The sequence below is a fragment of the Gymnogyps californianus genome, chromosome 12 (assembly GCF_018139145.2).
Source record: "Gymnogyps californianus isolate 813 chromosome 12, ASM1813914v2, whole genome shotgun sequence".
NCBI lineage: Eukaryota > Metazoa > Chordata > Aves > Accipitriformes > Cathartidae > Gymnogyps > Gymnogyps californianus.
In genome coordinates, this window is record NC_059482.1 from 12,984,794 (window position 1) to 13,007,644 (window position 22,851).

General features: G+C 38.4%; 1 protein-coding gene across 1 annotated transcript in view; it reads left to right on the forward strand.

Annotated features, from left to right (window-relative positions):
- TSHZ3 (teashirt zinc finger homeobox 3) overlaps positions 1–18,191 on the forward strand; it is a 64,220-nt gene extending 46,029 nt beyond the window's left edge. Inside the window, exon 2 of the mRNA XM_050904233.1 lies at positions 13,399–18,191. Coding sequence (XP_050760190.1) covers positions 13,399–16,598 — 3,200 coding nt within the window. The 3' untranslated portion in view covers positions 16,599–18,191. The remainder of the gene's footprint in view (positions 1–13,398) is intronic.
- Positions 18,192–22,851: the final 4,660 nt, after the last annotated feature.

A 22,851-nucleotide genomic window follows, 5' to 3' on the forward strand; every position in this document is an offset into this window, starting at 1 on the left:
TTAGTGGAAGACTTGCCACTGACATTGATAGGACAGAGAGGAGGATTGGACCGTAGGTACACAGAAAAAAATTATTTTCTGGTGACTCTTGGTAGGTGTTTGGCTGCAGTTAGCCAGGCATGGCCAGCAGTTCAGAAAGTAGGCAGGAATCTGTCTGTCCGTGATTGGCAGCAGCTTGGACGGGTTTCAGGTTTGTACAGCACCCAGCACAGTACAGTGATTGTTGCTACCGGTGTTTGCCAGGTGCTTCTGTCCTGCACCTAAGAGCTGCTTAGCGTGGTAGGGGAAGGGCAGGATCAAAGAGCTGGCTCTAGTTTCCTTGTTTTTTGGACGATGGCAAGGTGGAACGCCCGGCTCCTGCCTTCCCAGCTTTCTAGCACAGTAGATGTGAGGGTATATATATGACTGGGTATATGTGCAACACACCTGATACGCTGAACTGATTTCACATTTGTGTTTTGTTATTACAAAACTCAGCCTTGTCTTTGAATTAAGAAGTGAATGTCAAGCAATGCGACTTACTTGTGTGGTGTGAATCAGGATTGAATCTGATCGAGATTCTGAGGTGTGATCTGTGCTTTCTGCCAGGTTAGTTTTAATAAGTGGGTTTTTTATCTGAAAAGCTGCAGTGCTTCAGAAGCATTAAGAGCATCAGGACTCTTTTCCCCTTTTACAAACAGGTAAAACTGAGTTTAAGTATGCTGTCTGCAACGAAAGTGGTGGAAGGACCATAAACTGATCCTGCAAGTCATGATCGGGGCTTATTTTCCTTCTTTTTCCTCTAAGCCACAATGAATTCCTTCTGAAAGGCAGCTCATGCTTACGCTCTGTCCATTTTTATGCATGCTTACTGTTTTACACGTCCAACAGGGTTATGTATGCTTTTTTAGTAACGCCTGCTGAAGCATGGAAAGGATCAACATTTCATTTTCATTACATTTCATTTATTTCTCTATTTTGGAGGAAGGGTTCCATAAAGTATAAGATAGACATAACTAAAATAAGTTTCTACTGCGGGTGAAAGGTATTGGTAGTTAATGTGACTCCTCATAAAGCAGCTGAATTGCAAGTTACAATCAAAGATTTAGAAAAAATGTCTGCTTGATAATGTCTTTTGCCATAATAAAATACAGTCACACGAGGAGTAAAAGGCTAAAAGAATGGCCAAAGACAGATCATCTGTTTGCACTTACTTTGAGACTCCTACAAAGCTGTTACTTGAAAATACCTACATTGGGTACAGGAATATGGAGATTGCCATCTTAGATGTATATTTAGTCTTTGGTTATATTATTTCAAATGTTATGTAGCTATAATAGCATGAAATAGATACCCCTACCTGATACAGAGATAGATATTACATCATTGCTGCTATAATGCTCTGCTGCAAAAGGACTTTTTAAAGGATTTCTAATGATAATGAAAATATTCTGATACAGCATTAAGGATTTTGCTACTGAAATGTGTTTAATGTAAATATGCTGTCAGATACCCTTCAAGTAATTGACAAGAGCAGATGATTAGCAGTGTTCTCAATAGTGTTTTTGCATAATCTTACATTTTGACAGAACTCTTCAGCGGCTTTTTATTGTCAGTGCTCTGCAATCAGTAATACTTTTTCCTTGACATTTACGTTGTCATTATAAATCTTGTAAGTGGTCATTTAACTTGTTCAGTATGCATGTAAGAATATCATTACTAACATGTTTGAAAAAATGTCTTCCTGTTGAGGAACTATTCTGAAAGTAAACTTAAAAAAACTCTAAACGAAGTAGGTTGATGAGTGACTTTAGGAAATAAATACCTGTCTGTGAGCATCTTCTTGCACATTTCAAGGATGATTTTAAAATCACTTTCTTATTGAACATTCGCATATGAGTCATCAAATTCAACACGGTTGTTGGATTTTTTTAATCTGGTATTTTTTTAATTTAATACTGTTGTTCAGTTATGGTCATTTACATCTAACTGACCAAAATTAAACTCTTATGATCCATAAGCATTCATAATTACATACTGCATGTAACGTTAATAGTCAATATAATAAACCTTCATCTTTATTGAAGCATCTCGTTTCTACAGCAGTTCTTTAATCTATCTCAATAGATTTCTAGTGTACAGCTCATATAGATTTGGTCAGTGACAAGGGTTAGAGTAGTCTTGTAGAACATTTACTTGTAGCTGTGAAAAGCCCACATTCATCAGAGGATTAGGTCGATCAGATTGTACCAGGATCAATGGAAGGACTGTGTGATCCCTCTTAGGCTGTAATGTGTTCACCTTCTTTGGAGAGAATTCACATACACACACATTTCTCTGTCTTAAAGCCATTTATCTCAGAATGTCAAATTGCAATAATTAACCATTATTGATCTTAAATTCAATTAACTTCATTAACACAGGTCATGATGAGGGTGCTTGTAAGGGAAAGGCTCTTGACAAGTGTCTTTTCTTATATGACATTGAATGTTCACAATCGTGGCTATAAACTATTCATATTGTGCCACAGGAGCATCTTTTAAAAATGACAAGAGTTTGGTTGGTGGCTCTGAAGCGACATTTTAATCCCCTCCCCCTCATCTTCTAGTTCTGAGGGTGTTCCAGCAAATTTTCTATTCAGGAATCAGTGAACCATTTGTTTCCAGCACATTATCTTAGTGTGGTATTATAGCAAACCCCACCTATTCAAATACCCTTCAGTTCAATAGCTAGTGCTAGGTAGACTCATTTACAAAAGCGTATATTAGTATAGTTAGCAAATGAGTGAAATGAATATTCAGTGCTTCTTTTTGCTATACATACAAAACAAGTTGGGGCCATCTCATAGAGGTAATCCTTAGAATCTCTGCTTTCTCCAAGTCCTAAGATTCATATTGCAGTCAATAGTTGTTTTTCTTAAATGATGGCTGAATAAAAACTGTGAAAGGACACAAAGCTTTGTTGGCCCACAGTGAACTCCTTTTTTTCATGGAAAAGCTTCATTATACGTACAAGTTCACAATAGCTGAAATTGTGATTGAAATAATTTGGATTTCTACTATACCATTCACACAGTTGTATGGAGTTTATTGTAAGGAGGCACTGCAACCAAAATAGCTATTGAAACTACTGTATAAAGGACTTCAATGGGAATTTCAAGTTTGCAAGAAAAATGAAGGATGAGGTTGAAGGTCTTTTGGTACATTTTGAATGTCTTAAGTAGTCATGATCATTTACAAATAAATCTCCAAGTAGAATGACTCACTGTGATATATTGAAGCATTTTAGGTGAAAACTTGATTTCTGAAAACTTCAGAATGAAGGCTGCAGCTCCAGAGATGTGTGTTAGTATAGTTAAATACAAAGGCAGTGTTCTGGTTACTGTAAAACTTGTAAGACGTGAACAGATTAGGAGCAACCAAAGATGTGGGAAGACTACAGAAAGTAAGGTGTAAGATTTTTTTCTCTTAGTGTGAAAAAATGCTAAACCGTAATCAGAAGAATCTGAGAAATGTGGATAAAGAGAAATGACAACATCAGTTTTGTTCAGAAACAGATTTCTGTGACAATTAAATGGTCATTTTGTCACTACATTTGCTATTTCCACTCCACTATACAAAGCATTTAGTGAAAAGAGGCAGAGCAGAAGCAGAATGGTTTGATTACTGCATTTGAAGAAACTAAAGTTCCCTTACAACATCTGTTTGCTCAGTGAAGGATTATAATAATTAAGAGCTATTAGAGCCATATTGAGAACTTTTATGCTCATGCCTGCTTATCCTGGAGTTGGCTGTGAATCTTGTATTAGTTTGTTCAATGCCCTGTGTGCTTTTCAGTGATTAAAAGATGCCACCCAAATGCTGGTATCAAGCAGAGATTGTGTCACTGTGTGTTTTAGTACCAATTCATACAGAGAATTTGGCTTCGTTTTACTGGGATGTTGATAGTGACTTTTATTTAAAAAAAAAAACAACAAAGAAATATTTTTATTCTTGGAGGATTCTGGCAAATATTTTTGTCCATTTGAGGAAATGTGCTTAGAAAAATTCTACGGCGTCCAAAAAACAATTTACCTCCCAAATCAAAATTAGGGTCAAAGCATAACATGAAGTTGTTTTCTCTGCTTATGAACATATTTTTTCCACTGTAGTATGTGCTTACATGGAGTGGAAACTCTAACAAGTCTGTAGTACTTCACACCAAGCAACTGTCTTTGAAACCAACGGAAAACCAGTTTTGTCTTATTTAGAGTGGATCATGTTTATTCGTGATGAATAATTTATACAGCAAATGTAGGTGGTTTTTTTCTGTTACTAATGCACATACTAATTGTATTTGTTAAGTTTATGTGAACGTTTTCAGACTATGGGGCTGCTTGTGAACTGTTTACTTCAACAGCTTGTGCCTGGCTCTTGAATCCCCAGTGGTGTTTCCCCTTCGTGGCTGGTTAGCTGACCTCCCGATGGATAGTGAGGAACTTTATGCCCCTGTGAATGATGTTCATTTTTAACTTTGGTGTACCTGCAGGAAGAGCATCCATTCCCCAGGAATGTGGAGGGGTGGGGAGGGGAGGAAGAGGAAGGAACTACATGAGTGTTGATGACACGGGAGCACCAAGACCCTGAACTGACTCAGACCGAGCAGCAGTTGAGAATTCCCAATGGGTGCTCACAGTCCCTGTTACTCATTTGCCTGCTTGATCTAGTCCTGATGGTGCTTGTGAAAGGTTGTTTATGTGGTGACAGGGAAGGCCAAGAAGGCTTTTTTTCTCCTTTTTCAGCAAGATCAGCCAGAAATTCCAGGTTTATGCTCATAGGGGCTGTTAAAATCTCTGCTTCCCCGAGAGTGCAAAGGGGGAAGGAGATTGAGTCCACAAAATACCATAGCAAGGAAGGTCCTTTTGCCCTCATGGGAGTCCATAGTCTTTCTCAGCCCTTCCACTTGATTAGTGTGATCCTGCATTGCTTCTGGTAAGCAACTGTGGGCACACACAGTGGGACATGAACTGTTCCCCAGCTTCTCTACAGCTGTGGTACTTTTGGGAGTCAGTTGTATTGTGTATGTGCGACTGCAAATTTAGGACAAAATCCATAAAAATCTGTTTTTCCTGACCAGGCATAGTCTCTGAACTGTTACTCCTGTTAAGTTTCTCATAAGCATGTTGTTCACTTCTAATTGTACAATAATGACATCTGAAGGCAAGTTTTACGTGAGAAAGTCTCTTTAAGAATCATACTTTTTTTCATTATACATGGGAGTAACTTGGACCTTGGGTCTCACTGAAAGTTTTTTAATCTTCAGATCCCTTCTTGTCAAAAACTTCTTGTAGAAGGCGGCAGATGAACTGTCTAAGTGAGACAAATCTCAGACCGATCCTCACGCAACCCTACCCATGGAAGAGTACGCTGCAGTGTGATAGGATTGTGTGCTGTTCTCCATGTTAGAAAGAAGTGGTATTATGTTTCACGGGTGGATAATTTGAGCAGATTTTAGAAAAACCCTGCTCAGCAGGTTGAATTCAGGGAGTTTAGGCCCCGGGCAGAAATCAAGGCAGAGCACAGCTTCGGAGGAGAGAGGCATGATCCATCATGTTACATCTCCAGTGTGGTTCTGGTAGGACAGGCGTTCACAGCTTACCTGAAGTCCTGCTCTGCGCTGGGAGCAGAAAGCTCTTTGGAGGAGAGTTGTGACAATACTTCTCCTTGCTTCAAAAACCTTTCCTATTTTCCCCATTGTGAAAAGAAGTTTGCTGGCAGTCTGCAGATTCAGCATTTATTGGATCCCAGAAGCTTGGCTCAGAGAAGATTTGTAACCACAGACTCTGGGTTGTGCACAGTACATGCACCCGTGGGTATTTCACTGGGTATTTTATCCTTAATAATTGTTTAAGCTGAAAACTGGCAATTATTTTCAATTATACACATATATTGTACTCACATAAACACACTGTGAAGAAGCATAGGAACAGAAACACAAACTTAAGCCATCTCCTCATGTTTTGTGTAAACAGCTGAATTAATATATATTAACCTACAGGAGTTACAGGCTCCTTTATTTGTCTTCTTGTCTGGCACTAGGCAAGTAATTTTTAACTTCTTTGGATTTTCAGGTTTGCAGCTATAAACTGTGGATAAGAGTATTTCTTCCACAGGGTTGCTGTGAAGAATAAAACACTCGTTGAAGCTTATGAACACCTCAGTAGAGTGATACTGTCCAATAGTGCTAAGTTGTTTCTAAGTCATCATTTAATATTATGGCATCCTGTTTTTTCAAGTGTGTATTTAATGAAGGAGATAATACGTAAATGTGAGCTTTGCATAGGAATCTCTCATTTAACAAACATCTAAACAGTATTTGGTTTCAGAAAAACGAATGCCTTCCTTATCAGAATTAGTAGCGATTTTTGAATGTTTTCTCTCTTCATTTGTAGGTGGCCTGTATGATACTTTTCATATGGCAGCATAAAGTCTAAAGTGAATAGGAGACATGAATCCTGTACCCTCCTCTAAACTACACAGAAACCAGGGGAGTTTGGAATACAGTGACATGAGGAAAAGGTGCCTGCTGTAGACTTGCTTTGTTCTGCACCGGGATGGCCCACACTTTAATGACATATAAACACATTTCTTGTTATCGTCTCTTCACTGTGTATTCTTGTCCATGTAATTCTCAACTCTTAACACTTAATGGTTGATTTGAGCTCTCTGAAGTTTCTCCAAATGTAATACCAGTCCAGGATGCTGGATTAGAGCAGCTGGCTAGCTTCCTCTGGCCTATTTCTGAGCTCTCTGTGGCAGACAGCTGCAGTATTTTCATGAAGGAACAAACACAAGTACACTTCAAAGCTTCTAGTGCCTAATGTTAGCCACCCGTTAGATTGGCATGCTATGTCACATCCATCCACATTGATTCCCAATAACTTAATACTACACTATTATTGGCATGAAAAGGCTGCAGATTTATCAACATACAAAAATTCCAGCTAAACAAGCATTAATCATGCACATCATATCAAATTAACGTGTTCAAAATTAATATTCTTGACCTTGCCAGTGGGCAGAGTAATGAGTCTTGCAGTAGGATTGTACTCCACTGTGAGGTATCAGCAACTTCGGCCGATGTGTGAGGGAAGTGCTGACCTCTCCACTTGGAAATAACATTTCTCTCCCATAATAGACAGTCCTGCCTCTATGAAACAGAACCTTTGACCTTTCTAACAGGAATAATGTCCCTGTCAAGGTGCTGGGTAATCAGTATTGCCATGCCCATTTAGAGACAGTGTTGTCATTTGCCACTCTTGTAAACAGGGCAGCCACTCCTACCTTCCATTTCTGTCGCCTAATGAGGAATATGCTAACATCTCTGCCAAGTAGTGAAGTCTCAAATACAATTTCAGTTACATGTGAATTATCAGTCAGTCTCGGTATAGAAATAGCTCATGTGGGTGAAATGTTTGCCTTTCTTCCTGTAAGTGGAAGGCCTGCGAAGTGGGAGTTTTCTAACAGACTAATATAACTCTTTTATATGCCTTCATTTGCATTAAGTCTTTGATTGACTCCATCCACCAAGCTAGCTTTCTCTTGCCTCTGTTCATTAATTTTGTGAGTAAGGTTCATTGGCGCAGTCAAATCATCTCCGTGCTGCTGTTTCTCTGTTGGCTTTCTCTGGACTTGTGTTCAGTCTGAGCCCCCTCTTAACTCTGAATGGTCCCACCGAACCTGGAGACTCTTCGAGGTTTTTTCATCAATTACTTAAATCTTAAAAAAATATTCTGGTTATTTCTCAGGTGGCTGGTGTCTGCTTTAAGACAGAATGGGAATGATACTTAGGAAAAGGCTCTGCGCTGCCGGCAGCAGTGGCTGTAGCAGGAGCAGCCCTCTCGCAGCACTGTGCTTTGGCTTGGGGAGCAGCGGGGTCAGGCTGCAGAGGGAGTTTTGCTGGCTGGGTCCTACTCACTGCTCCACTTTATGATCTGTTCTGATCCTTTTTCCCTTTTTCTTTTTGACTGGGAATATAGTATTAATCCCATAAGCATTGGGAGCGTTCCTTCTCCCAATCCCCTTCTGCTGTTCTCTTTTTTCAAGTGTGAAATGTATATGGGTTCAGGTTTTTTAAGGGTTGAGAAGATTTTTTTCAAGATGCACTCAAAATCAGACGGTTTGGGAAATGACCCTTAGTATTACACAATGATTTCAATGCATAAATAAATAATAAAGCTGGCTGTAATTTTTTTCCTAAAAAGCTATTCGGTTAAAGCCAAAATATTTCCAAGGGACTGAATGGTTTTGATAAACTTGTAGTTAAGCATTTTTTCTTGTGAGAAGAATATTTTAATGTTTTGGTACTTTTTCAAGCAAAGAGCTTATACACTAGTATAAATATACCCCAGTAAGCTAATTAAAATAAAAGTCTTGGCGAAAAAACATAATTAAAACAAGACATTTCAAAAGTATCGAAATGAAATATTCGGGTAGATCCAAGCCAAAATATATGGTCTCAGATGCATTTTTCAGGAAATAAGGGAAGAATTGTGCAATTAATTGGGTTTTGGAGAACAGTAAAATACGCCTTTAATGCTATGGTTTTGTATTTCCAAACAAACTCAAGAAGTGTGTGTCTGACCATGTTGCTGGGTGGATGTTGCCATGGAAGGGATGAAAACCATGCGATGGTTTTCCTCTTTCTGCTGAAGAGGACCTCTGGCAGTCAGGGTTCAAGCCGGTAGCTGTTGTGCTGGTGGGCATCTCAGAACATTGCGGAGTTTGGACCAGGACATCAGTAGAGTAACTGCTGTTTTAGCTGCACGGGGACTTCCTCTGCCTGCAGAAACGTAGTGGACTGGCGATATTTCTCTGCTCTTGTATAGTAGATCTCTGGTGTCTGTGTAGAGCCAGGTGTATGAGTTTATTAGTGTATATACAATATGTAGATCATTTGGGGCAGTGATGGATCACAACTTATTTCCACAGGCAAAGAAATGATCCATAGCTCAGTTATGAAGGTAATTCCCTCTTGTGTGGAAATGAATTGCATTATACCACAGCTTACTGTTATGTATTGATATCAGATGTGCTAATTTCATTATTACCTAGCAGTTTAGTTAATAATTATAACAAATATTAATGAGGGAACTGTCTGTTCTCGACCTCTCTGTGGCTGCACCTGCAATAGGTTTCTGAATCCCTTTGATATCTTCATCTTCTCTAGAAACTGAGGGCCACACCACGGAACTGCTTTCTGTTTTTTGTCAAATATTATGTCACAGTGACACCATTGCTCAACTTGCAGGCAATTTCCTGTGGGTTATGGTGCCTTCTGAGATGTAAACTAAAAACTTTTTTGAGAACTGTAATTTTTTTTATTCTTTTACTCTGGAAAAACAAAAACCCCAGAACCATCTAATTTCTTTCATTTCCATTCTTATTAATTTCTTTGCCATTAGAATTGCCTTTAAAGTTGGGGTTTTTTTGCCTCAGACCTTGCTGTCGAGGCATTAAAGAACAGTTTTACAGATGCCCTGCTGTTTCAAACATTTACTCTACACTTGAAAAATACCAAACTACAAGTCTTTTTTTTTTTTTTTTTTTTTTAATAGGAAGGAAACAGCAGAGTAATGATGGGCTGGAGACAGTGCTTCTTAAAGACAATCTCTCCACCAGGCAGTGAATCTCAGTGAAAAAATTTTTTTACCATCACCTTCCTGATTTTATTCTCTGCTTTCATAATCTCTTTGCTCTTCCTGTAGGTACTTAACCAAACAAGAAATTTCTCTGCTATGGGCCTCCTTGTCCTTCCTTCTGTTGCAGTGAAGCTGTTACCTTCATCTGTACTCAGACAGAATATAGATCATCTCTCTCCCCTGAGCAAGATCTGGTAGGGCAGGGAGGGATAGAGATTCCCTTGGCTGCAGATGGGCTCCTTTCCACAAGTACCTGCACTGAATCCCGTACTCCCTGCTACTGTGGGGCTGAAGTTTGGCCTTAACCCTCTCTCCTCTTCTGTCCCACATGCTGGTAGCAATTTAATTGGGTTTTCTGAGGAGGAAACATGTCAGCCACTGTAAAGCTACTTGTAGTGGTATTGCAAAACGTTTGAGTATGCCCCGAGTCTGCCATCGCAGGTTGGTCCAAGACTTGTTGGGTTGCCTTATATTGCCCTGAAGGCAAGCGATTAGGTGACCGGCCCTTGGAATAAGGAATTAGAAGCTACTGGCATAAACTCCAGTTTAGGATGGTGTTTTAAGTCTTAGGCTAAGATACTTCCTTGAGCATCCTCATCTCTTGCATAAATCTTTGGTTGAGGAAGTTGGGGGTAATGTCGTGTTTCATCCCTGCTCTCCTTTGTGCAGGGGAAAGAGCAGAAGGAGTTGTTCAAACTGTCAGTTTATCAAAGTTGCAGATTGCTGGGTTAAATTCCACACTGTTGTTTGTGCCTCATTTCCCACATTTCTGGATCAAAGACTGATGTCACAAGTTGGCTTCACAACTTGAGCTTAGGAAGGAGAACAGCCATAGAGGAGGCAGCTCCTGGTTAACACGCAAATATGCTTGATAGTTGGTGAAAAGGGCAAAGAAAGCATGAAAGGTAAATAGATTTACATTTAAATGAGCTGCATGCTGGAGGTTTTCCCTAATGTAAAAGTCACTCTCTAAAAAAACTCTGAATGTGACAATACAAGTGTTTCAGTCCAAACAAAATTCATAAGATTTCAGCAATAAGAGAAATAAAAATTTAAAGAAAAACACACTGATCAGGGGCTTGATTCTGTGACCCCTGTTTGTGTTGGTGAGCACTGGTCCCCAGGAGGACTTTCCGTGGTGTGCAGGGATGGAGCCCCGGGCTTTGGTATGTGATGTGGTGGTGGGAATGGGTGGCACATGCTCACACTAGCACTCAGTGGACAAAAAGAGCAAAAGACAGGTACACTTATAGAGTGCTTTGGTGTGCCATCTCAGCCCACAGGTGTGAATGAGATCTTTATAATGCAGGCAGTGTGGCAATAACCTTGGAGTTTCTTTACCTCGTAAAAGGGGAATTATTCTTCAGTTTCACAACAGAGGCAAAGGAATGGGAGTTGTAAAAGAAAAACTGTTTCCACGAGGTGGAAAAGCAAAAGGGTACATTTGCTTCCAAATCATAGGTTTCATGCTGACATTCCTTCCTTCCATCCTTCTTTAAGTATACCACTAGGATATGGTGAGGTTGAGAGAGAGGTAGTTGATAGCCAGTTGTTTATACATTATCAGTAGTTATTTAAAATTTTTCAGCTTTAGAGAGTAATTTGAACTGCCTTGGTCTCCTTTGCTAAAGTTTTTCGTAGAGTTCAGAAACATGATGGAACACATAATTAAGATGAAAACCAATCTGTACCATCCATAGAGGAATGAAAATATTGAATGAAATCCACCTTGTTAGATTCTTTGTAGTGGTTTCGTTGTACGTATTTGCAGGATAGGCACTGATCCTTGCTACAAATTGCGACATGACTGTAATATACATGAAATAATAATATTTTTTCAAAATATTTTGAAAAAGCATAAAATAGAGCAAAACAGCACAGCTTTATTTCATTAGAGTGCATATACTTGTTAAAGTCTGATCTTCATATCAGCATCTTTGAAACATCTTATAATAAAGTTTTTAACATAATTCTTTCAAACTAGGTTCTCCCGAATGTTAAAAATAGGACCCTTGCTGCATGAATTTTCTACATTGAAATTATCTGAGCTGAAATATCTAATCACTATTATGTGTTGCTCTTACGTGATATGTTTGTGCTTTCAAAGGTTTAACTTCTGTTTTGAAGATCAGATTATAACTTTACATGCTTGGAGGAAGATTTGCTACCATTCATCCATGTGAAAGAACAGTAGTGAATATTTTGTATTACCTGACTGAATGAAGAAATACTCCATGTGAAACTAAAAGCCTGATTTCGCTGTTACTTTAACAGTTGTTTTGTCTCTTGTGGTTTTCTGATAACATTTAAACATATTTTCCCTGAAAGAAGTTTGCAAGGTTCAATACTTTATATGTGATATCTACTATACTGTTCTACATTTTTCACTCTGTTGGTTAAAGTAGGTCTTTTTGGGGTGTAAACTATTATCTTCTCTGCACTATTGCCTGAATAAACAAGCTATAGATTATTCAATGTGTTTAAGATACAGATACCCACACATTCCAGATGTGTTGCAGAGAAGGTCAAAAGTCAAGTGTCTTCAACCATCGAGTCTACTGGAAATGCATTTTTTTCAAAGTTTATAATTGTATTTGTGAGAGATTGCCAGTAAATTTTAAATTCCAGTTAATACAGTCATGTTCTATTTTTGCTTTCTTGCTTAGCTGTAAATGCATTATATAGAAATAGATCATTTTGATCAGTTAATGATCCCTCTCTTAATGTTTCCATAGTTTTCTTGCCTAAAGGAAAAACTTAGGTAGACTTAGTATATGTAGAATATGTGCACAGAAGCACTATGGAAAAAAAAAAAAATTGTTTACTGTCAGTTCCCAGCTATCCTATTCAGGAAGAGTATCTTAGATTTACATCACCAGTTGCATTATTTGAGGGGGAAAAAAAAGACAGGATCCCTGTTGGGTGTCCATGTAGCTTATGCTGAGTAAATATTGACAAAGTAGTCTAAAGAGCAAACACTTTGACATTTGTAAGGTCCACTGGAAGATCTTGTATATATTTATACAGCAGGAATGAGTACAGCATACCAATTTTCTTGAACTAGCTCCTGACATAATTCTGCATGGGCTTTCTTGTTGAGAAAGGTATGTTTAAATGTGAATGGGTCATTTGTTACACCCATAATGAATATCCTCAAATTGCTCTTAGTGAGTTGTTTCAAAAGGTTGTGACCTGCTTTTACCATCTCCCCCTTTAAAATATGATACAACTAATAATGATAACTTTAAAAAAATCTCATTTTTTGTTTATTGTAACTGGGGATTCTTTTACTTTGTAGAAATTTTTGATGTTTGTTTTACTCTATATTTATTAAAGATTGAGTCTCAAAACTGTAATGAGCAAAAAATTCTTGCTTAATTTAAATTGTGAATCTGTCTGTTAAGAAATGCATTAGGGGTAGGAGAAGCATAAGACATATTAATTGACAGACAGGAACTGCTGTCTCTGAGGTTGATACAAGTAATTTATTACTTTAGAAATGAATGCCACCTCCAGAATGTGCTTCATTAATTTCAAATTTAGTTTTAATTTCAAGCTGTTGCCCCTTGAGAAGAATAAGGTGGCAAATTATGTTTGAAGAGCAGATTTTTTTCTTGCTCTGAAGAAACACTAAATTTTAACTGTTTAATTTTACAAATAAGTGCACTTCTTTGGCTGAAACACTTAAGCAAAAGTATGATCAGCAGAAACTAACTTATATTTTTTTCTCTTCATAATAGCCTATGTTTCAGACGAACTAAAAGCAGCAGCACTGGTGGAAGAAGATGTGGAACCTGATGAAAATGCAGTTGATGGGGAGCCTTCAGCAAAATACGCATGTCCAGAAAAAGACTTCAGTAAGAACTGCCAAAGCTACCAAAACTCTCCAGCAGCTGAATTTTCTAGCCATGAAATGGACAGTGAGTCACATATCAGTGAGACAAGTGACCGCATGGCAGACTTCGAGAGCAGCTCTATTAAAAATGAGGAAGAGAGCAAGGAGGTTTCAATACCACTGGAAGACTCTACTGTATCTGATAGTTTAGAACAAATGAAAGCCGTATATAATAACTTCCTCTCCAATTCCTACTGGTCCAATCTCAATTTGAACCTTCACCAGCCAATTTCAGAAAAAAACAATGGTAGCAGCAGCAGTAGCAGCAGCAGCAGCAGCAGTTGTGGAAGTGGCAGCTTTGACTGGCACCAGACTGCTATGGCTAAAACACTGCAGCAAGTTTCTCAGAGCAGAGTTCTTCCTGAACCAAGTCTTTTTAGCACAGTTCAATTGTACAGACAAAGCAGTAAGCTTTATGGCTCTATATTTACTGGAGCCAGTAAATTCCGCTGTAAAGACTGCAGTGCTGCCTATGATACTTTAGTGGAATTAACAGTGCACATGAATGAAACGGGACATTATCGAGATGACAACCATGAAACTGATAACAATAACCCCAAAAGATGGTCCAAACCTCGTAAACGTTCTTTGCTTGAAATGGAAGGGAAAGAAGATGCCCAGAAAGTATTAAAGTGTATGTACTGTGGTCATTCATTTGAATCTCTTCAGGATCTGAGTGTTCATATGATCAAAACAAAACACTACCAAAAAGTGCCTCTGAAGGAACCTGTTACACCTGTAGCAGCAAAAATTATCCCAGCTACTAGAAAGAAAGCATCCCTGGAACTTGAACTTCCAAGTTCTCCAGACTCCACAGGTGGGACACCAAAAGCAACAATCTCGGATACCAACGATGCACTTCAAAAGAATTCTAATCCTTACATTACGCCAAATAATCGCTACGGTCACCAGAATGGTGCCAGCTATGCCTGGCACTTTGAGGCGAGGAAATCTCAAATTCTGAAGTGCATGGAGTGCGGAAGTTCACATGACACTCTGCAGGAACTCACGGCTCACATGATGGTGACGGGACATTTTATTAAAGTCACTAACTCTGCCATGAAAAAAGGGAAGCCAATTATAGAAGCCCCAGCGACACCAACAATAACGTCCTTAGTAGATGAGAAAGTCCAGTCTGTGCCACTAGCTGCCACCACTTTTACGTCTCCTTCCAATACACCTTCTAGTGTTTCCCCTAAATTAAGTGTTGAAATAAAAAAAGAAGTAGATAAAGAAAGAAGCATTGCTGATGACAAAATGAAAGACAAAGAAAAGTCAAGTGAAGATGAGGAGAAGTACGATATCTCTTCAAAATACCATTACTTGACTGAAAATGACCTAGAAGAAAGCCCTAAGGGGGGATTAGATATATTGAAGTCTTTAGAAAACACAGTTACATCAGCTATAAACAAAGCCCAGAATGGCACGCCAAGCTGGGGTGGCTACCCCAGTATTCATGCTGCCTATCAGCTGCCTAATATGATGAAGCTGTCATTGGGCTCATCTGGGAAGAGTACACCATTAAAACCTATGTTTGGAAACAATGAACTAGTGTCACCAACTAAAAACCAGCCCTTGGTGTCTCCACCAAGCAGTCAGACCTCACCTGTGCCAAAACCAAACTTTCACGCCATGGAAGAATTGGTAAAGAAAGTCACCGAGAAGGTGGCTAAGGTGGAGGAAAAAATGAAAGAGCCTGAAGGAAAGCTTTCTCCAATGAAGCGTGCGACGCCTTCGCCATGCAGTAGTGAAGTCAGTGAACCCCTTAAGATGGAGTCCTCCAATGATGGTGGCTTTAAAAGCCAGCAGAACAGCCCAGTCCCTCAGAGAGATGGTTGCAAGGATAGTCCAACTGTAGAACCTGTGGAAAATGGGAAAGAGCCTGTTAAGTCCATTGTAAGTTCTTTAAGTAGCAGCACAGCTATCATTACTGATCACCCTCCTGAACAGCCATTTGTAAATCCATTAAGTGCACTGCAATCTGTCATGAATATTCACCTTGGGAAGGCAGCAAAGCCATCTTTGCCCGCTTTGGATCCAATGAGCATGCTTTTTAAAATGAGCAACAGTTTGGCGGAAAAGGCTGCAGTGGCCACCCCACCTCTACAGTCCAAAAAACCAGACCACTTAGACCGTTATTTTTATCATGTCAACAATGACCAACCCATAGATTTGACGAAAGGCAAGAGTGACAAAAGCTGCTCTTTGGGTTCAGCGCTTTTGTCATCCACATCAACATCTTCTGCATCTTCTTCATCTACAGTGACAACAGCAAAGACATCTGCAGTCGTGTCATTCATGTCAAACTCGCCACTACGCGAGAATGCCTTGTCAGATATATCTGATATGCTGAAGAACCTGACAGAAAGTCACACATCAAAATCTTCCACACCTTCCAGCATATCTGAGAAATCTGACATTGATGGTACCACAATAGAGGAACCAGAAGAGAGTACACCCGCTCAGAAAAGGAAGGGACGTCAGTCTAACTGGAACCCTCAGCACTTGCTCATATTGCAGGCCCAGTTTGCAGCTAGTTTACGGCAGACTTCAGAGGGGAAATACATCATGTCAGACTTGAGCCCTCAAGAAAGAATGCACATTTCCAGGTTTACGGGACTTTCAATGACCACAATTAGCCACTGGCTAGCCAATGTGAAATACCAGCTCCGAAGGACGGGGGGAACTAAGTTCCTTAAAAATTTGGACACTGGGCACCCAGTGTTCTTTTGTAATGACTGTGCTTCGCAGATCAGAACTCCTTCAACTTACATCAGTCATCTTGAATCGCATCTGGGTTTCAGGTTAAGAGACTTGTCCAAACTGTCCAGTGAACAGATTAACAATCAGATAGCACAAGCAAAGTCACCATCTGAAAAACTGGTGACGTCCTCTCCAGAGGAAGATATCGGAACTTCTTACCAGTGCAAACTTTGTAACAGGACTTTTGCAAGCAAGCATGCTGTTAAACTTCATCTTAGTAAAACACATGGGAAGTCACCAGAGGATCATCTTCTGTATGTTTCGGAGTTAGAGAAGCAGTAGCATTTGCTTTTGATTAAAATAACTGTAATTTGCTTTGAGGAAAACTGTCAAAGACGCCTCAAAGCTACTGTTTAGTTCTTGGCACATGTTCTTATTTTAACGCCAGAGTCACTCTGGGCTGAACTGTTTTGTATAACTGTACAGTGTTTAAATAGAGGTGCATAATCAGCTGTTGTTACTGGTAAAATATGAAGGTTAAAATGCAGTGGTAAGTGTTTGGAACTTTGTGTAAATTGGATTTAGTTGCTGTGCATCCCTCTGATGCATCAAGCTGCATGCATTAACAGACAGTTTAATTAAGCATTTATAACTAATTCTGGTGCACTTTTTTCATGTGACCTAAGTGTGCTGGTATTTCTCACCCTATAATCTTTAGCCCTCTGAGTACTTTGAAGCACTTTTGCATTAATTTGGTAAAAATGTATGGATATGGTTTTTTTTAAACCCTTACCAGCTTAGTTCCGATTACTAATATGAACCTCCATTTATGCAGAGGTGTCTCACACCTTGAAATTTAAAAATATAATTTTCACATTGAAACATAGATGTATATATTGTATAGATTTCAAAATCTCTTATGGAAAATGTGATTGTGGTTAATGCCATTTTCTTTTTCTTCAGCATTTTTAGCAACAGTGGTTTTTGTACCTGATAAGCCCCAGGTATAAACTGTACCTATATATAGTGTATATTTCATTTTTTAGATCTAACGGTTTTTCTTTTAACATCCAAACATTGTAAATTATATGATGAAAGATACCACAGATAGCATTTATAAAGTATTCAGAAACATTATTCTTAAAGCAAAGTATGTTTTGTTTTGTTTTGCTATACAGTACATCTATATTAATAGAGGTTCATGTTTAAATTATGCATATTTATTAGTGTTGCTATCATTTGTTTGGTTTTTTTTAAACCGTCTGAAGAAACAGAAGCCACGGACTGCATTCCTGGCATGCATTCTAACTGTTTTGCACAACATGACTTTTAAAGGTATTTATTAGTAAAAAAAAAAAAAAAAGAAAAAAAGAGAGAGAGAAAATTCAAAATAAACTCAGTGCTCAAAGGGTTAAATCTATTTGAAAAACTTGTACTGTATTTCCTAAACATTGATAAAGCCTTTAAAATGTTTGTACTGTAATACTTTGCTTAAAAGTTATGAGGCATTCTGTGATATAACCTCTTTTACTTATTTATAAGCGCTCTTGGTTGTTATTTCCTATTGTAGAATGCCTTTTTATTTCAATTGGTAACTTTCTGTTTTGTTCTGCCTAATTATTCTCCCAAGATTCCATACTGCAGCTTTATCTTTAGGCATATGAAAGGTAACCCGTGGTTACCAGCACACTAAGTGATTCTGTTCGTCTCCATTTTTGGCAGTTAATTTGCAGAAGTAACTGACAGCTGACACCATATGAGAATCTATGTATAAAATATTGGCATGTAAACAGCACAGACACTGTAATGCACTCTGTGCCCTGTTTTGTTGTTGACAATGAAGCACCATTATATGACTCTTCATATAACCTTTTTTTCTACAGCAGCATTAAAATTGTCTTTTTGCTATAATTTTGTGTTGCGTTCACAATTATGTCTGAAATGTGCTACGACTAACGAGCACATTAAAATTAAATTGTATGCTATCTGTTTATGACTGAAGCTTGAGTAGGTTTCTTCATCTGCCAGGTGCTGGCAGTCAAAAGCTGCACATAAATCACTGGAGTTTTAGTGAACTTTAGCATTTAAAGAGCAGGGTAGCACTTATTCAAAGGCTGCATTAACAGAATTTTTTTTCCCCCAGAAAAGATAAATGAGCGTTATAACTCCTTTTTAAACATCAGGTAAGGCTGACTGTGAAGACGGGATTTATAAGCAATGTGTGGCAAAGCAAATAGGTGTTTTGCTGTGCTGTGTATTCCCACCCAGGCAGATACTGCTACTCGCACGCGTTCCCCCTGAATGTATTGAGCAGAGTCTGCAAGTGGCACTGGTGGGTATTTCACGGCTTAGAGAATCCCTTGCCATCTACCCAGCATTTTCAAATGACAGGAGTAGGAACCTGAGACCGAGGACTTAAACTTTGTGATTTTGAAGTGAGTCCTCTTATGGCCCTACCTGCTGTTGTACGGCATTCACAGCAGATACCGAGAGGGGAAAAGAAGATGAATAAACACATGCCAAACAAGCGCAAAAAAGCGGGAGCATTTATATGATAATGACAGAATTTTTCTGGTGTTGACAGGTCATCCCATCAAAACCATTGAAAACAATTTGCGTCTCCGAAGCACCTATATTACTATGCATGTAAATATTGTCTTTTGCCAGTCAGGTGCACTCAGAGTCTGGAGATGGTTACATGGGAACCAAAACCACCATTACAGCACTTAAGAATCATGTCTCAAGTAACAACTAGCATCTGAATGTCAAATGTACAGTTACCTTTGTTTTTTTAAAAAATCCAGTCTTCCAGTAAGCAACTAATTAAATCTTTCCTCCCTTCCGTCTTTCTTTCCGTCTTTCTTTCCGTCTTTCTCTGTAATTGTAAAGGCCAGTACCATGTCTTCAAAACTGTATTGGAGTGTTCTGTTCGTTCTATAGCGAATACTGCTAAGCAGACCTAGGGAATGGGATTAATGATTAGGGCTCCGGGTTTTTTCCTCCTCTTTCGGCTCACAGTTGTATCTGATTTTAAGGTCATTTGTGTGTGAATGTTTATGGCCTCAGCTCAAATTCCAGCAATAAAATCGCAGCATGCCGTTTTACTGGTTGACTATACCATCCCAGGAGTCCCCCTCACTTAGTTAGGAGAGGCAACCTGGCTAGCTGAAGTCTTTCATGAAGCCTGCCGGGTGGCTGTCCGCATATTTTGCAAATAGATGATCTCAGTCTAAATGCAGCCAAACTTTTTACCTCTACAGCAGAGAATTCCTCCTTTGAAAATTATAACAGCTTAAATATAGTATTTGGTTGTAAACCAGAAATTCACACATAAGGAGACTGGCAGATTATTGCATATATTGTCAATCAATGTATTTTTAAGATGCACCACTGACTTATAATAGTAATGCTAAAAGCTCTGTACGCAATACTGTTATCTGGGACACGGGAGGGAGTAAAAGCAAGAGACTACAGAGTCTTTTGCAGTGTTCCTTCTGCTTATTCTTAAAATACAGACAAGGTGTCGATGATTGCAAACACCAAATACCACTGATGCAACTGCACCTAATCTGGTAAAAGTCAGTTCCTGGGCCTGAGTTATCTAGGTCTGAATGTGCAGTGAGGAGACATATCGGGTAAGAATTCAGGGAGCACCCATATCTGTTAGTGTGCACCAGAAATTACTTTTTAATACATTCTTTGAATACGCTTGAAACTTTGCAAATGAATGGCTAGTCAGGATCTGCATATCCCAAATTTATTAAAATAAAGTTCAGCTTGCATTTCAGAACCTCCAGGACTGGCATACCAATGTGATTTCACATTATAAAGAATTTAGAGAATCAATGAACTAGAATAATGTTCTTTTCATCCATACACTGATATGTATATTGGCATGGTAACTATTAGTGCTAACCAAATCACCAACCTAGCTATGTTAAGATAATTTTTTTCCTATTAGACAAACATGAAGGTATGGATGCAGGATTTTAAAATGTGCATCTGAGTTCTGACTTTTGCTTTGCATTTGATATTTTATTTAGAAATATGCAAATCAAGCGAGAGAGAAAACAAAATGCCTCAAGAAAGAGTTTAAAAATGAAATTGTGATGGGGTGGGAAGAGCTTTAAATCACAGGTGTATAAAGGTGACCCTGGTCTAACCCCACCCAAGTAGTGGCTTGTTGCAGCATACTGTATATCTTCCAGCCATCACATTTACGCAGTATCTTAAAATAACATTTGTGATAAATGTGCAATTTAACTAATTTATGGTGCTATGATGTGCTCAGGGCTACATGCAAGATGAAAATCTTAAATGGAGCTTGAACAGCTCACTTCACAACAAGAAATCAATATGCCAGATCTTAGAGAGCTGTTCACTGCAGTCAACATTTAGCAAAAAAAAAATCAGTGAATGTATCTTTAAGTTTTAGTGAGTAAGAAATCTATAATTAACTGAAATATGACTGTTAAGCTAGTGTAAGGAACTGTTTCTGAAACCGAAATCTTTCTAGAATCTTCATTATATTTTATTTTTGTATTACAATCGAAAGTATATTGTTTTAATTATGCAGCTGCTTTTGTGGTAAACACTGTGCAATTTTTTATCCAAACCGAGGCAGATTAGTGTTATCAATATGGGAATTATCTGTTGCATTTTAATATGGCTGTGTATCTTGCTATATAAAGCTAGACACAGATATGACTCTGCATTTTATGACAGCAAAAAATTTGGCTATACTTTGAGATTTAAAAAAATACTGGCATGTATTGAAGGGAAGAACCTTTAATTTTGCAAGTTCTTATTTCAGTTGCAACAGAAAAGCAACTGTGGTGCAAGTGGAACAGAGATGATTGGTAATAAAGCTAAATTTAATTAATAAATTTTGTATTTTAAAATATGCCTCCAGAGAGCCTTATATATTTCCTAGAAAAATATCAAATTATTACAATTATTTTTGCCTGCTTTGTTTGGGTAACTTTTTGTTACAAGAATATGTTGGAGCTTTGCTAGGTAGTCTGTTACCCACACTGCTCCACAGAGCTGAAATACAGGGAATGGTCATAAAACCAGAATTTGTCAAGCAAAGTAGAGAAAAAGAATTTCAAGATTACTCAACTTTTAAAAAGTCACTGGATTGTCCTCTTAGCAAAGGATGAAATAGCCCTTAATACTTGACTGGACAGTTACTGTTTTAGCAGTGGAAATACAAAGGTGTAACTCCCTTGGGTATTGCTAGTAAATGCATACAATCTCCAGCAAAAAACCCAGTAAATTCTCTTCTCCTGGGACTTCGTGCCAAGATGTGCTTTCCAGCCCTTGGTTGACCTGCTGTAGGTAAATGAGAGAACAAGAAATAATTATTGTACTGCCACCTCGGAATATGAAAGCGGCTCTGTAATTCGGGGTGTGGTAGCAGTGAATTTTGTTGAGTTTTCAGTAATTATCCAATACTAATGAAAAGCTTGTATATGTTTAAGACTACGATACTACAGCCCTCATTAAAGAGTATTTGCGTAAGAAGTCAATTTTATACCAGTGAAGGAAGAAAGAATCAGGGTCATTTACGGAAGGGAGCAGAATTATGTATTAACGCATCATTATACATGTCTGAAAGCATTGGAATAATCATTGAGGTTACAATCTGTTTTCAGGCCTTGGTTTGGGGCAATGATTTTAACTAAATGTTCAGCATGAAAAAGATGACTGAAGTTTTACTAATATGTAGTTCGTGCTGTATTCAATATCTAGTACATACACAAATACAGTGGTGGTGTTACATAAATTCATTTTTTAAATGTAAAAACTGTCTTCCTTTATACTTAGGATCCAGCTTATGTGTTAGGGTAGCATTTTGTTTGTTTGTTTTTCAGCAGTATATTACGACATATACGTGGGACACATTAACTTCCTCAGCAGCTGTTGCTTGGTTCACTTCGCCTTATTTATAGCTTGAAATGCACTTCTGGTTAAATAATCTTTTAAGAGAATTAAAATCAGATAGACTTTTTGGGATAGATGGATATATCCAGACCACTCACCAAGTTCATATATATAACCTTTATTGAAATGAAAATATGCAACTGCAAATCATACTTACTTACATACCAATGTGCCTATCTTTCATTGTAGGAGTGTTTAAAAAATAAAATTAAAAATTGCAACCTAAGGCAGCTATGCCAAAAAAAGAAATTTTTGAGTAATAATGTAACAAGACATTTTCTGTATATCATGGTTTTAAAATTCTTAGCCTGTTTCAAGAAATAAAAAAGGTTGTCATAGAGCAAACAAAAAGAAGTAGAAAATGGCAGTGCCAGTCATGGCCCTGTTTCCCAGCTGGGGGCAGGTGGTGGAGCTCTTCACAGCTAATAGTGATGTCTTCCATCCCTAAGCTAAAATGATTATGTGCCCCTCACGTCACCCGCTGGGTTTTCCTCGTGTCACATTAGGGTGAGGATGCGCGTTTCTTCCCCGATACACTTAAACTTTGCAAGTGGCATAGTGGACTTCGTAACCAAATAGTGAGCTAATTTTCTGATCTCTTACCTCATGATGCCTGAATTAAGGACTTTGGTCGCAAGGGAAATGAATT